Source organism: Homalodisca vitripennis, unplaced genomic scaffold (assembly GCF_021130785.1).
Source record: "Homalodisca vitripennis isolate AUS2020 unplaced genomic scaffold, UT_GWSS_2.1 ScUCBcl_5224;HRSCAF=11857, whole genome shotgun sequence".
NCBI lineage: Eukaryota > Metazoa > Arthropoda > Insecta > Hemiptera > Cicadellidae > Homalodisca > Homalodisca vitripennis.
In genome coordinates, this window is record NW_025781341.1 from 26,819 (window position 1) to 40,206 (window position 13,388).

Sequence of the window (13,388 nt, forward strand, 5' to 3'; positions counted from 1 at the left end):
TTCCGCTCATTAGTACACTTTTCCGAGCACTTTTATGATGCAAACTTTTCAATTTTATCGCGATTCCTTCGCCAGTCACCAACTGTCACTTCACCAACTCCGTACTCGGCAGCTAATTTTTTAACGTTTCACCTTTATCAAGTCTTTTAAGAGCTTCTAGTTTGGTTTTTATCGGTACAAACTTTCTTTTACTTTTTTGAACTCATAGTTCACTGTACAATGAACACATAAACACTTCAGAAAATACTTTTTTACTAAAACTTAATATTTAGACAACAAGTACTGTACGTTGTAAATAACAGACGGGTAAGCGCACTGCGATCGTAATTTAGAACAACCGTACCGCAGTCGAACTTGATGAGCAACGGACTGATTTATTTTTAGACAATACGGGGCGCGATGTTCCGTGGCCTTGACAATAGGGTGGGGGTGGGGCGTTGCAAATGAAGTGGCACTGATGAGTCAGGCTGCCGGCTTCTCCAAGTAACCTAGCACTCAGTTTACAGACATGCGCTCGAGTGTGTTGTACAAATATGTCAATATCACATTTTATTTTTTTACATGTGTTGGCTCGGATTTAACGGAACCTCGGACTATCGAGACTCGAACTATCGGGACTCTACTGTATTGATAAATAGTGCAACGATCAAAGGCAGAATTTGAACTAACGAAGGTCCAAAGTTTAACTTCTTACACTGTTTGGTTATCGACTCTCCATCAGAATTGTCTGTTCACAGCTTCTAGCAAAATTTCATGCAGTAACACTGCTCAAATTATTCTGTAATTTTCCTTGCAATAAAAGAATATACCAGAACACTACACACTACTTCACTCAAATGCCGCCAGCCAGCGATAGACTTTCTTCCACAGATGGGAAGAAATTCAGTCATATGCACGAAGGTTCAAGATCGGCTAATGCAAGCCTGTTTGATTCATAAACATCAGGTTTTCCGGAAAAAAATAAGATTAGATATTTTTCTAACAAACATGTAGAATGCATTAACTACTTACTACTACGAGCTGTGGTAAAAATGACTTACACTTTTTTTGCCAGATTTCGATATGTAATAATTTTCAGTTTCTCAATGATAAGATAGATGCCACTCTTGATGAAAAAAGTCTGATGCTGCTGCATTGCATTCGACAGTTCTGAAATACATCCTCGCTTCACAGCCACCACCACTTCCCACAGCTGCAGTAAGTCATATTTTTTCAGAACTTCCCTTGTTGGCATGTAACCCTGAAAAATTAACAATTGAACACGATAAAACAAGGCCAAAAGAGTTGTTTATGCAAACCAAAATGCAGATGATTATCATAAGTATTATTTTTATACATAACACAAATATTAAATATAAGAGGGTTTTATCTAATCGATATTAAACTATATCATTTTATATTTTTATTTAAACAATTGTTAACATATTTCTCAATAATTTGAATTTGTTATGTTAATGATATATTTGGAGTGTTCAATAAATATGAAAACCTTGAAAACTTTAAAAATCAACTGAATTAATTTTACTCCAGCATAAAATTTACTTAAGAAATTAAATCAATCAATTTACTCCCACTTGTAGATTTACCGATTCAGAACACATGAATTATCACAAATAATAGAGGCTGAACACATTTCGGATAACCAATATGTGCGATAATACAATATATTGATATGTAAAAACTTCCCGAGAACCAAACAAAGTTACACTAAAATTACTGTATTATTTTATAATATGTACAGAACTAGAAATATTTGACAATCAATATTATATAATTTTCTTTGTTCTTGCAAGACAAGCACTGAGCAATAATGGGGAAAACAGGGTTTTTGCTGCTGTCAGCAATAATTGGAGTTGCCATGTGCCCAAATTATTTGTTCTTTCTCTAGCTCGATTAGACAATACTAAACTATTCATTACTTCTTAAGTCATTACCCAGGTTACCTATAATTAAAGTCCTGATAATCAGCTTTTCACTGCTTGAAATTAAACATACTCAATATAACAAACTCCAGCAAATTAGATTCTGCTCTTTACCAGTTCTAAGGGGTGTTCCACAAGGATATGTCCTAGAGCCTGTCTTTCACTTTTTTACTAATGTTTACTAAAGTATCTGGAAGAATTCAACACAACCTTAATGTATGCTGATGGCACAGTCTTACTTCTGTCTGAAAAATCTGCAGAACAACTAGAGATCCATTCATGCATTGCAATGAACATGGCTATGCAGTATTGCCAAAATAACAAAAAGTGGTAGTCAATGAAACTAAGACTCAGCAAAACATAACGGGCAGCAAAAAGGATCAGCTCATTTTCCTAGTGTTAAGGTGGCAAACAGATACTTGGGAATTATAGATAAAAAGCTTATGCTGGGACACAACATATTGACAATCTAAGCTGGACACAACGTATTGACAATCTAAGCTGGACACAGCGTATTGACAATCTAAGCTGGACCACAGCGTATTGACAAGCTAAGCTGGGCACTGCGTATTGACAATCTAAGCTGGACACAGTGTATTGACAATCTAAGCTGGGACACAGCGTATTGACAATCTAAGCTGGACACAGCGTATTGACAATCTAAGCTGGACACCGCGTATTGACAATCTAAGCTGGACACAGCGTATTGACAAGCTAGGCTGGACACAGCGTATTGACAAGCTAAGATGGACACAGCGTTATTGACAAGCTAAGCTGGGCACTGCGTATTGACAATCTAAGCTGGGCACTGCGTATTGACAATCTAAGCTGGACACAGCGTATTGACAATCTAAGCTGGACACAGCGTATTGACAAGCTAAGCTGGACACAGCGTATTGACAAGCTAAGCTGGGCACTGCGTATTGACAATCTAAGCTGGACACAGCGTATTGACAATCTAAGCTGGACACAGCGTATTGACAATCTAAGCTGGGCACTGCGTATTGACAATCTAAGCTGGACACAGCGTATTGACAATCTAAGCTGGGACACAGCGTATTGACAATCTAAGCTGGACACAGCGTATTTGACAAGCTAAGATGGACAACAGCATATAGACATATCTAAGTAGAAACTGATACTGAGATCTATATTATAAAAGGACTAACAAAAATAAGTGGCAGCCACTGCTAAATCAGCATACTGATGTTTTGCAACTCATCTTCGCTATGGTCTCTTAGTGTGGGGAAAATTTAACAGGCAAACTTACAACACATCTTAGTGTGTTGTCATCCATCCTTTATCAATTTATCAATTACTAATGGTTGTAGCACTGTATACCCTGGAGGCAGTAACATTTATACATGGAAATAAAGCTAAGGAATCATTTACCAGAAGAGCTCGAGAAGTGTAAAGCAAATAGTTTAAAGAGTGAAGTAAAGAAGTGGTTGCTACAAAATACCTTGTACACTATTAAAGAGTATTTTGGGAGGAAATTTTGTAAATCTGATGAAAACTGAAGACCAATACAAAACTGATACATTAAATACACTCAACTTAACACTAATTAATCCTAAATACACTCAACTCAACATTAATTAATCTAATATTTAACTTCACTTTGTAAATACATCTTACGAATAATCCTTTTCAATTTTTAAATAAACTACTCTTGAAAGGGAAAATCCTAATTAAATAGATATGAACAAAAAATTTATCTGGTAAATCACATGAAATCTAACTAGTTACTGAAGTTCGAACTGTTAGTGTTAATATTGACTGAATATGGAATGGCTGAATGCCCATGCCTCATTCAGCAATTGATGTAATATTAACAGGAAACCTAAACAACCATGTTTTTGATACGCTTTCTGCATAGTATAAAATTACTTATGGTGTTCAATTTAGCCTTATCTCAGATTTTCTCAATTAATATCAAAGAGGCAGTGGAAATTTGTCTCTTATTGTTGTTTAATAATTATAGTGTATTGTTCAGCTTTATTACTATCAAAACTAAATGTTTGGATGGTTATATGACAGTGACATTCATGTGTGGTATTGTATGTTTGACTATTAAAATATTTTTTTAACTTACCAATAGAATTTTAACAGGAACTAAATTCAACAAAATCCATCTTTTGTTCTTCTTTGACATTACATGGCACTCAGTAAAAGCATATGTTAAGTACTCGTTAGCTGAAAGAGAAAGAACAGTTATTCATTAATAACAATGTATATACATATAAATCTATAGACACAAATGTGCACACACACAAAGAACAGCAAGACAATTATTTTCCATATTTTATGCAAATTGTAAATTATTAGGAATTGTCATAATAATAATATTAATAATATTATTGTCTGATAGAAATAACATTATCATTAGAAATACAGAAACTATCGATCCAAAAGACCATCATCTACTTCATTCTACCATTTCCATTATAAGAGGTGGATGCCATGACTTAAACTTGTATGCAGAAGTCACATCAAGCTAAACCTGAACTGTAAGGTTGGATACGCTCCATTGCTGAATCTTTCCATGTTTGTCGGCTCCAATGGGGGTTATGCATTATGTTACAATAAGAATTTCGTGCACTCTGGTCAAAATTCATCCAATCCTGTTTTTAAGCTTCTCCAAGTTTCTCACAGTAGATATTAGAATTGATTGGTTTGACCACGTGGTAAGTATTCGGCCATAATCATACCTTGTGAATCCTGAAGAAAGGTCAGCACAAGCTTTTCTGGCCCTTGCATAACTTGTAAACTTTCATACAGTATGTGTCTCCTCTGTGTTTGTACTTCTTCAATTGAATTTTCCTCCAGATCTAATAATAAAACCAGGTTTTCATCTCCAGTTGTGACGTTACACAAAAATCATTTCCTTCGTTTTCATTTTAAGTGACGATTTGTCATCTACTTTGAAGACGCCAAGCTTTCATTTCAGGAGTAAGCATTGTCAGCACCCAAAGAGCACCGTACCCTAAGTTGTGAACCATTTGACTAACTTGTTCTTTAGAGATATAAAGAAGAGAGGCAATTTCTTGTTGTTCTCTTCGTCTCAGGCAATGTTTCAATGTTAGAATAGAATAGAATAGAATAGAATAATGCTTTATTTCTGAACATCAAGTACAGAGGAATGGTGTCAAGTATGTTGAGGTTAGACAATTCAATATTGGATGAATATACAATGTTATCATGTTCTTAAGTTAAGTCCACTGTCCTTTGGTCTTGTCAAGAAACTCTTCGATTGAGTAGACTGGATTATCTGTCAACCAGGAGCTCAATCTGTCTTTCAGCGCTTCGCCTGTCAGTAGCTTGAAGTCAGCAGGGAGATGGGTTGTAGAGTTTAGCCCCGATGAATGATGGTTTTCTTTCATAAAGAGCTGTCCTATGTCTCGCAACGGGGATTCTTGATGAATGTCTAGTGTCATGAAAATGTAATCTTGTTTCTTTTGGGAGTTCCTAAATTTATCAACATGGAGTATGGACTGCCTGTATGTAAATTGAGATTACTGTTTTAATTTTTGAGGTTTTTAAATTCTTCTCGGCAACTGTCTCGTGCTTTTAGGTTTGCTATGGATCTTATAGCTGACTTCTGGATGGTGAGTATACGATTTAAGTTGGTAGTTGATTGTGCCACCCCATACTACTATACCATACCTCAAGTATGTCTCAAATAAAGCAAAGTATGCCATCTTTGCTGCTTCTATGTTGCTGATGCATTTAATTCTTCTTATTACATAGAGAGCAGAGTTGAGTTTCTTGCACAGGATGTCAACATGTGGGCCCCATGTCAAATTTGAGTCTAGAGTGAGACCCAAAAGGTCAGTTTTGGTCTGCAAGGTCAATATCAGGAAGGGCCGGGATTTGTTCACCTCTTCTGCTGAAATTGATCTGTTTTGTTTTAGAAGGGTTTGCTACCAAGTTATTTGTAAGGCAGTAGTCGTATGTCATGTTTAGGGCAATGTATGCACTGATGCTGATGTCCTCTGGTGTGTCTCCTTTCAGTAAAAGGGTTTGTGTCATCTGCGTACATCACCACCGAACTGTAGTCCTTGATGTAATCAGGGAAGTCATTTGTCAAAAGTATAAAAAGTACAGGCCCAAGCACCGATCCTTGTGGTACTCCTCTTTCAATCGAACGTAACTTTGATTTTACTGTTCGAGTAACACCATTTTCCATGTAACTGAGCTCTACCAGTTGACTCCGTCCTCTGAGATAGCTTTCAAACCAGTGTTTAGCAGTTTCCTGGACCCCTAGTGCCTCTAACTTATCAAGAAATGATATCATGGCTAAGGCAGTCGAACGCTTTTTGAGTAGTCAAGGAGAACAGCAGTGGTGTTATTTGCCTTTGTCAATGTGATCAATAATAAATTCTACTAGGTCTGTTAAGGCTGTGGCTGTAGATCTACCCTTTAAAAAACCATGTTGGCAGTTAGTGAGGAGGTCAAGTTGTGTCAAATGGTCTATGAGTCTCTTCAGGACGATTTTCTCAAAGATTTTGGAAAAGGTGGGAATTATTGAAATGGGGCGATAGTTACTGAGGTTGGTTGAGATTCCTTTCTTCAGTTTTGGGTACACTTTTGATACTTTGAGAGCCGAGGGGAAAATGCCGCTTTTGAAGGATTTGTTGATAACATCAACAAGAGGAGCAATGAGTGTTTCAGCACAGTGTTTTACTAGCTTAGCAGAGATTTCATCTAGACCACTGGAGGTTTTATTCTTCAGGGAGGAGATGATTTCTTCAACTTCCCTCACAGTTGTGTCTGTTAGAATAAGCTTTTGTCTGTGTTAGCCTAGGCCTAGGTGTGTTGTGACTCTAGTAGATGGTTGATTTAGGTTGCTAGCTGCTCTTAATGTGTCTCTCTGCGATGTTTGAGAAATAGGTGTTGAGTTCTTCTACAATGTCTTCAGGTTTTTCTATGGTTTTCCGTTCAGTAATTAATTTGATGAGTGGATTGTTCTTCTCCCCTCTTTTTGTAGCCCTCTCAGAGTTCACTATCTCCCAAGCTGCTTTGGATTTATTGCTGGACTGCTGTATATGGTTTGCTGCACTCTCTTGCCTTAATTTCCTCACTCTTAGGTCATATTGCTTCTTTTTACTAGCCATGGCAGATCTGTTTCTCTCTAGCCCTGTCAATTCATACATACGAAGCAACATGAAGATAGTCCTGCTTTAGTTGGGTAAATTTCTATGTCATTGTAGTTAACATAGGTTTTGCCTTTTTCTCTTGCCTAAGTTTCTTTAGTGGACATGCAGCATTTATTTCCATAGTCATAGTATTTAGAAGATTGTTATAGGCTTCATCGGCTGATATCGTTGAGTAGACTTCGGTCCACATTTGTTGTGCAAGGCCAAGTTTAAGGTGGTTAAGTGTATTAACATTTATTTGTCTTCTGATTTGGGATGTCTGTCTTGGTTGCTCGGTGGTAATATCTAGCACACAAAAGTTGTCCTTTGTGATCTGATAGACCTGTATCAAGTATGTGCACTTTGAGGCTCTCTATGGGGAAGTTTGTACAAACACAATCAATCGAGGAAGCTGAGTGATAAGTAATTCTAGTTGGCGGAAGGTTTAGTCTGTTAAAGTTATAAGCTGCTAGAGTCTCTTCAAATCTGTTTTTGGATTTGTGTACCTTTAAACAATCAATGTTTATGTCACCTACCAGAACAACGCTACTTTTATGTGGTTCAGTTTGCTCTAAAACTTGTGACAAAATACTGAGTGCATCTTCTAAATTTGCTTGTGGGGGTCTGTACACTCCAATTATAGTAATGTTGGTTTTACTGATGTTTAGGGCTGCTACTGCTATTTCACATGTAAGTTCCTCACTAAGATCTCCCACACTCATAGATTCTGCCTCAATCACTGTGTCATCTTTTGTGAAAATAACTACTCCTCCATATTTATGTTGTGTTCTGCAGGAAATTTGTGACTAGCTTGTATCCAGGAATTATTGTATTCAACAATTCATTCTGCTTTAGACCATGTTCTGTTAGTACTAATATGTTTGGAGAGGTGTCATGTAATAAGTGGTTGAGTTGCTCTCTTTTTGTTCTCTAGGTTCCTTATGTTTTGGTGGAGGATACTAATTTTTGAAGAGTGTCTTTTTCCTTTGCTTATTATTGTATTTTTATTTTGCTGTTTGTCTTGTTGCTGTGTAATAAAAAATGATTAGGTTGTTGCACATCAGCTTGCAGTAGTTTCTGACTTTGGGTCTTGGGAAAAGAGTGAATCTGTTGTGTAGAGAGCTCTTGAGTCAAGGGTTGCAGTTGCAGAAGTATTGTCGCCTAGTGGCGGGTTGGTTCCTGACATAGGTATTATCTATTCTCAAAAGGTTTTTATAGAACTCTATGTGTTTTAAAAAGAAATCTTCATATTTTTCATCTGCTAGTCTTATTTTTGCATTTATTGGTGGTGACTTGTTCACATTCAATTTTATTTTAGAGTTGACAGACATTGTGTTTTGTAGAGTTTTATGTTTTCTAGCGGTTGCAACTTGAAAAGAAACACTGTAGAAGTTTCCTTTTGTGTTCTTGGTTGGGAGAGGTGTGTGCTGCGGTACTGTGAGTAGTCAGGCTGTCTTCTCGGCCAGATGTGTTGATGTGTTTAGAGCCTATCACGGAGTCAGTCAGTTTCTGGTCAATGGCCATGTGTGGATTTCTGATATCAGGGGAGTGGTTCTGTTTTGTTGGGGACACAGTCAAAATGTTTTCCAGTTTTTGGTTGCAGGTTTGCCTGATTCCTGATGTCAAAAAGTGGCTTGGGCTTGTCGGAGTTGTAGTCCAAAAGATTTTCCAGTTTTTGGTTATGTTCAAGATTTGTTAATTTTCCCAAATAAGCAGATCAACATGAGACTGATTTTCATATGTTGTCACAATCTCTCGATGGTTAGATTTGAGAAGCATCCTCCACATTTAATTTTTCATGTTCCAAACTTTTAGCTCTTAAAAACCACTTTCTAACACAACTAATATCCATAGTTTCATCACCATACTCATTTGTAATCGTTGATGAATTTCTATGGCAAGGAACTGAATTACTGCTTTTTGTTTTAACCGCAATGGAAAATTTGTCTCACTCCGTCTTATATGAGAACATGAGACTAAAGTGACAGATCAAAATGACACGTGGCACTCTTCTAACTGACCTAAATCTGATAAAGGTATATTCACTAAAGTAATGTGTTTTTGACCTTATCAGCTGATCCTCATTCTTCTGAAATCCTTGCTGTACATAAATTAAAGTTGAGAAGAAATTATATCAAATAAAGAAATTACAGAATCTATTTAATTCTTCTGAAATATAATAAAATTCTAATTTTTGAGAAATTTAGACTATAAGAGAGTATTACAAATTTGTATGAAAAGAAATAACGGCACAACATATTACCTGTAGAATAATCACTGTAGAACATTGCCATTCTGCCGACAAAGTACCTGTAGGTGATCTGTTGGCTCAATGAAAACCTGTCTTTCAAGGGTGACGAGTCGATTGCTCTTATCAATGGCTTCATCAGATGCAGTTTATTGATACGAAAGTAAACTTTAAACAATTGGTTTTACAAGAGGACATCATCCCCCACTTCTTGGTATCATGTTCTGATGTTCGACTACAACCAAAGGATTTGTTAATGTAGTCTACTCTTTGTAACATAATAATAAATATAGATCTAACGTAAGGGGTTACAATTATAAATATACAATACTTGATATAGTAATGTGTTAAACAAGTCAAATAGTTTAAGAACATTGGAGATAGTATTTATTAAACACATACTTTAATAATTTGAGCTTCCAAGGAAAATATTGTGATAAGCTTTTTTCCAAAATTGCTGCTCATACAATAGGTGGTCTTCAGCATATTCAAATAGGTGGTGGCTGTAAAGTCAGATTGTACTTTGAATCTGAGTTTACAGAAAACTCAGGTTAGATCCTATCACTCTTGCACTTTTTACTAGTACTTTTGAACTTCTGTTTGATAAGATCCTTGCACAGGCCATTGACCATCAAGGAAAGACAGAAAAAAGAGATGAATTTAATTAGCTATGTTCAGAGGAAATAAAACAAAAAGTGTTTTTTTATGTTAAAATATTAAAAATCATCTTATTGATTTTAAATACATTGATCAGTTAAATAAAATAATTCATTGGGGATTACATACAATCAGAGGAGCTGTAACACTTTTTGGATTGAATAAGATACAATTTTGTTCACAATGTATATCTGGCACTCAAGATCAAGTAGATAATGTTGACAAAATAAATGTTGGTGGAAGCTTTTTGCACAGTCATGCATTTATTAATAACTAGTGTCTAAATAAATACATGTATTATGATTTGTGATCTTAAAATTGCAACTTATGGAAATTGCCACTGGTTATAAAGGTTAACAGTTCATTAAAATAATTGAGTTCAATTAATGAACACAAGGAGAGAATGAGTTAGTATGTGTATAGAAGGTTATACCTATCCTCCCAATAACTAGTAGACGAAAACACTCTCACAGTATCAAGTGTCCAAATCAGCCCTAAGACCTAAGTACACACACGAAAAAAGAAATCTTAAAACTAAGTATGAGGATTAGTTACACACTCACAGCTTACCATGACATTCACATGATCTTTAAAATTCGCCAGTTATTACAAAATAGAATCCAAATTTACAAAATTGTTTGCAATGCCATTACATCTAACTTCTGAGTAACACACCCAAAAATAGAGCAAATGAAAATGATCACTAGGATATCTGTCATGCTGATACATCATAACCATCCTGGAACTCTATAAAAAACAAGTCAGTCAAAACTGAGTTCCTTTTGCATGTTTACTTTACCTAATTCTACAAACTTCCAGACCGTCCACAAAAAGAATTGCTTGTACATACTCAAGATAGCTTTAGAACCAAAGATCTGTAGATAGAGCATCACATGAGAATCTATCTCATACAAGAATCTCACAATCCATGTAACAAAATCAAAACTTGCTCCTAGCTATAAAACATTCATTATGTAAAATGCTCAGAATAGATCCACTTTGAATCTTTCAGGGTAAGTATTCATTATTGAGTTATTGTTATGTAGTATTCAACAAAATTAATTAATGAGTCCTATGTCTTTTAATAGTAACTAAATATGATCAGTTATCTGTACAGTGAAACTGTTATATAGATTTTACCCCAAGAATGTACAAACCCTTGTGTTGAGTTTATAAGATATTCGTAAAAAGGTTTACAACCTTTACAAAATAACACCAGTGGTGCCTATGCACATGAAAACCTAACATCAAAGGGCAGACATCACCTTTTTAAACAGTTTACCAAAATCAGTGAAAGAGCTGAGGTTCACGTTTTAAAAGCTTTGGATTGTTGAAGATCTTTGTATCCCCAGACATTTAAATCCATCAGTGGGGGTGATTTTTAGAGAAATTAGAAAACAACATACACTAAAAAATATTACGGATATAAAGGAGTATAACTGTTCTCAATTTTCAATTATTACTTGCTTGCTGACAAGAAACGTGAGGAAAATAAGAGTTGTGAATTACTAAAATATTTATAACAATTTTCTGTACTCAGCACTATACTTATCTGCAGTACATATCCGAAAGCACGCCATGAGACACTCTGCAGCTTTTTCCAGGGGTCTTAGTACCAGTGCCTGGCTGTTTCATGAGGTGTGTATACCACCATCCGCAGTTCCAGGCACACACCATTAACGGCCGGCAGCAGCCAGTTCTCGTCCCGCAGACCCTGGAAGACTTTGGTCAGGTTCTGCACCAACACTGTCTGATGCTCATATGCACTGTTATAGTTCTTTTTCTTCATCTCATTTATACATCTAGAACATTTCACATCTTATCACTCAAGTTGCAAGATCAATTTAGTTATTACTTGTTTAAGACCAGTTCTACAATCATAATTTAGAAAGGCTCTAATTCTTTTGCAAAAAGGAACTATACAGAGTTATACAAATTTTTACTTGAAACCTCATTTAATTTTATGGCAACTATCATAGCACTAGTTAACCTGTTTCTTGAAAATGTTCATAAATATGCTATGAATAAAAACAGAGTTTATTTAAACTGCATTTGCTAGCTGAGGACAGCTTTATGTGAAGAAATTCAAAAGTATGAAAAAATCACTGTAAATTAATAATTTTCGAATTATCAAATTTTTCAATATAAACCTAATGAATAAGACATCCATGCAAATTTATTCTGACCTGTTCATCAATTATTACGCTAAAATATATTTATTTGTCTTGATTTTCACATAAAAAATATTAATAAAAATACATAGTAAAACCATTAATAATTTTATATAGTTACTAAACATTGTGATTGATACGTAACAATTTTTATGTCAAAATTACTAAGAGATCCTTTCTTGTTTCAACCCTTTTAAGGCCATAATAGACACATACTGACAAATTGAGGTTAGCAGCCAACTGCAGTAATAGACACCTGTCATCTACTTTTACAGGTTTATTATAAATCCAAATGCTGTAAGGCTGAAAATCCTTATATGAAACATACAATCTTCACAATACATGAAACACATTGATGTTTTCAGCTTAGAAGTTATTTAAACTCCTAACACACAATAAAACTAATGTAACTTTCACATCAACTGTCATTATTTCATTTCTATAACATATAAGAACTTAGGATTTGTTTAATTATGCTAACAAACAAATTTTATTTATGATTATGTATGTATAAAATACTATAAAGCAATGTTCAGTATTTATTATAACTTAGAGAAACTAAAATAGTATTAAATCATTTTACTCCCACTTTATTTTTTTATTCACTTTTAAAAGTTGTAATAGATAGTAAAACCCCCATTTTTTTAGTTTGAAAACCAAGTAACGAAGTAGTTAAAAGATACAATAATTTTTAATGAAAAATTTTTTTTTAATTGGCCTTAAAAGGATTATACCAGAAACATGATAAAAATTATAAAATCAAAACTGTGTAAATGTAAAACATTGCTTAAGATATTTTTAATTAGACTTAAAAACTTCTTAATTTCATCAAACCAAATTGACCAAATGTATGTACACTTTTGAATGTAAAGTGAGATATTAATGTCTTAATATAATTATAAATTAGCTAGGATAAAGTTTGGCATATTTAGCCTATTAAAGAGTTAAAGTATTAACCATTACATTACATATGATGGTTATACAATTTCATTTGGAAATTGTTAATCAGTTAATTATGATTTAAGTATTAGAAAGAAATATAAAACTTCAAAAATAAAAAGATATAATTGAGTTTTCCTGACTATACACGTATTCTCAATTTGGACAAAACCAGTTGGGTAGTTTTAATCACGACATATGCTTACGAGACATTAAAAATACCCATTTTTTTTTACTCAAATGGTTCCAAAAAAAATATTGTTTAATAAAGCAAAACTCCATCTTTTGGACAGTCACAATACTTTTTCCTGCA

General features: G+C 34.7%; 1 protein-coding gene across 1 annotated transcript; it reads right to left on the reverse strand.

The window, feature by feature from the left end:
• Window positions 1-1,010: 1,010 nt before the first annotated feature.
• On the reverse strand, window positions 1,011-9,445 carry LOC124373278 (PCI domain-containing protein 2-like). The gene is made up of 3 exons (XM_046831663.1): window positions 9,324-9,445; window positions 4,018-4,118; window positions 1,011-1,240 (listed from the first exon to the last, which is right to left on the reverse strand). Exons 1-3 carry the CDS (start codon window positions 9,352-9,354, stop codon window positions 1,037-1,039), a joined length of 336 nt encoding a protein of 111 aa, XP_046687619.1. The 5' UTR covers window positions 9,355-9,445; the 3' UTR covers window positions 1,011-1,036.
• Window positions 9,446-13,388: the final 3,943 nt, after the last annotated feature.

Bases quoted from the DNA above. Each gene is read 5' to 3' on its own strand.
- LOC124373278 (XM_046831663.1), bottom strand. From the start codon at position 9,354: ATGGCAATGTTCTACAGTGATTATTCTACAG. The intron at 4,119-9,323 runs GTAATATGTTGT...TTTCTCTTTCAG, and splicing joins CTACAGTGATTATTCTACAG to CTAACGAGTACTTAACATAT. The intron at 1,241-4,017 runs GTAAGTTAAAAA...TTAATTTTTCAG, and splicing joins TTCCTGTTAAAATTCTATTG to GGTTACATGCCAACAAGGGA.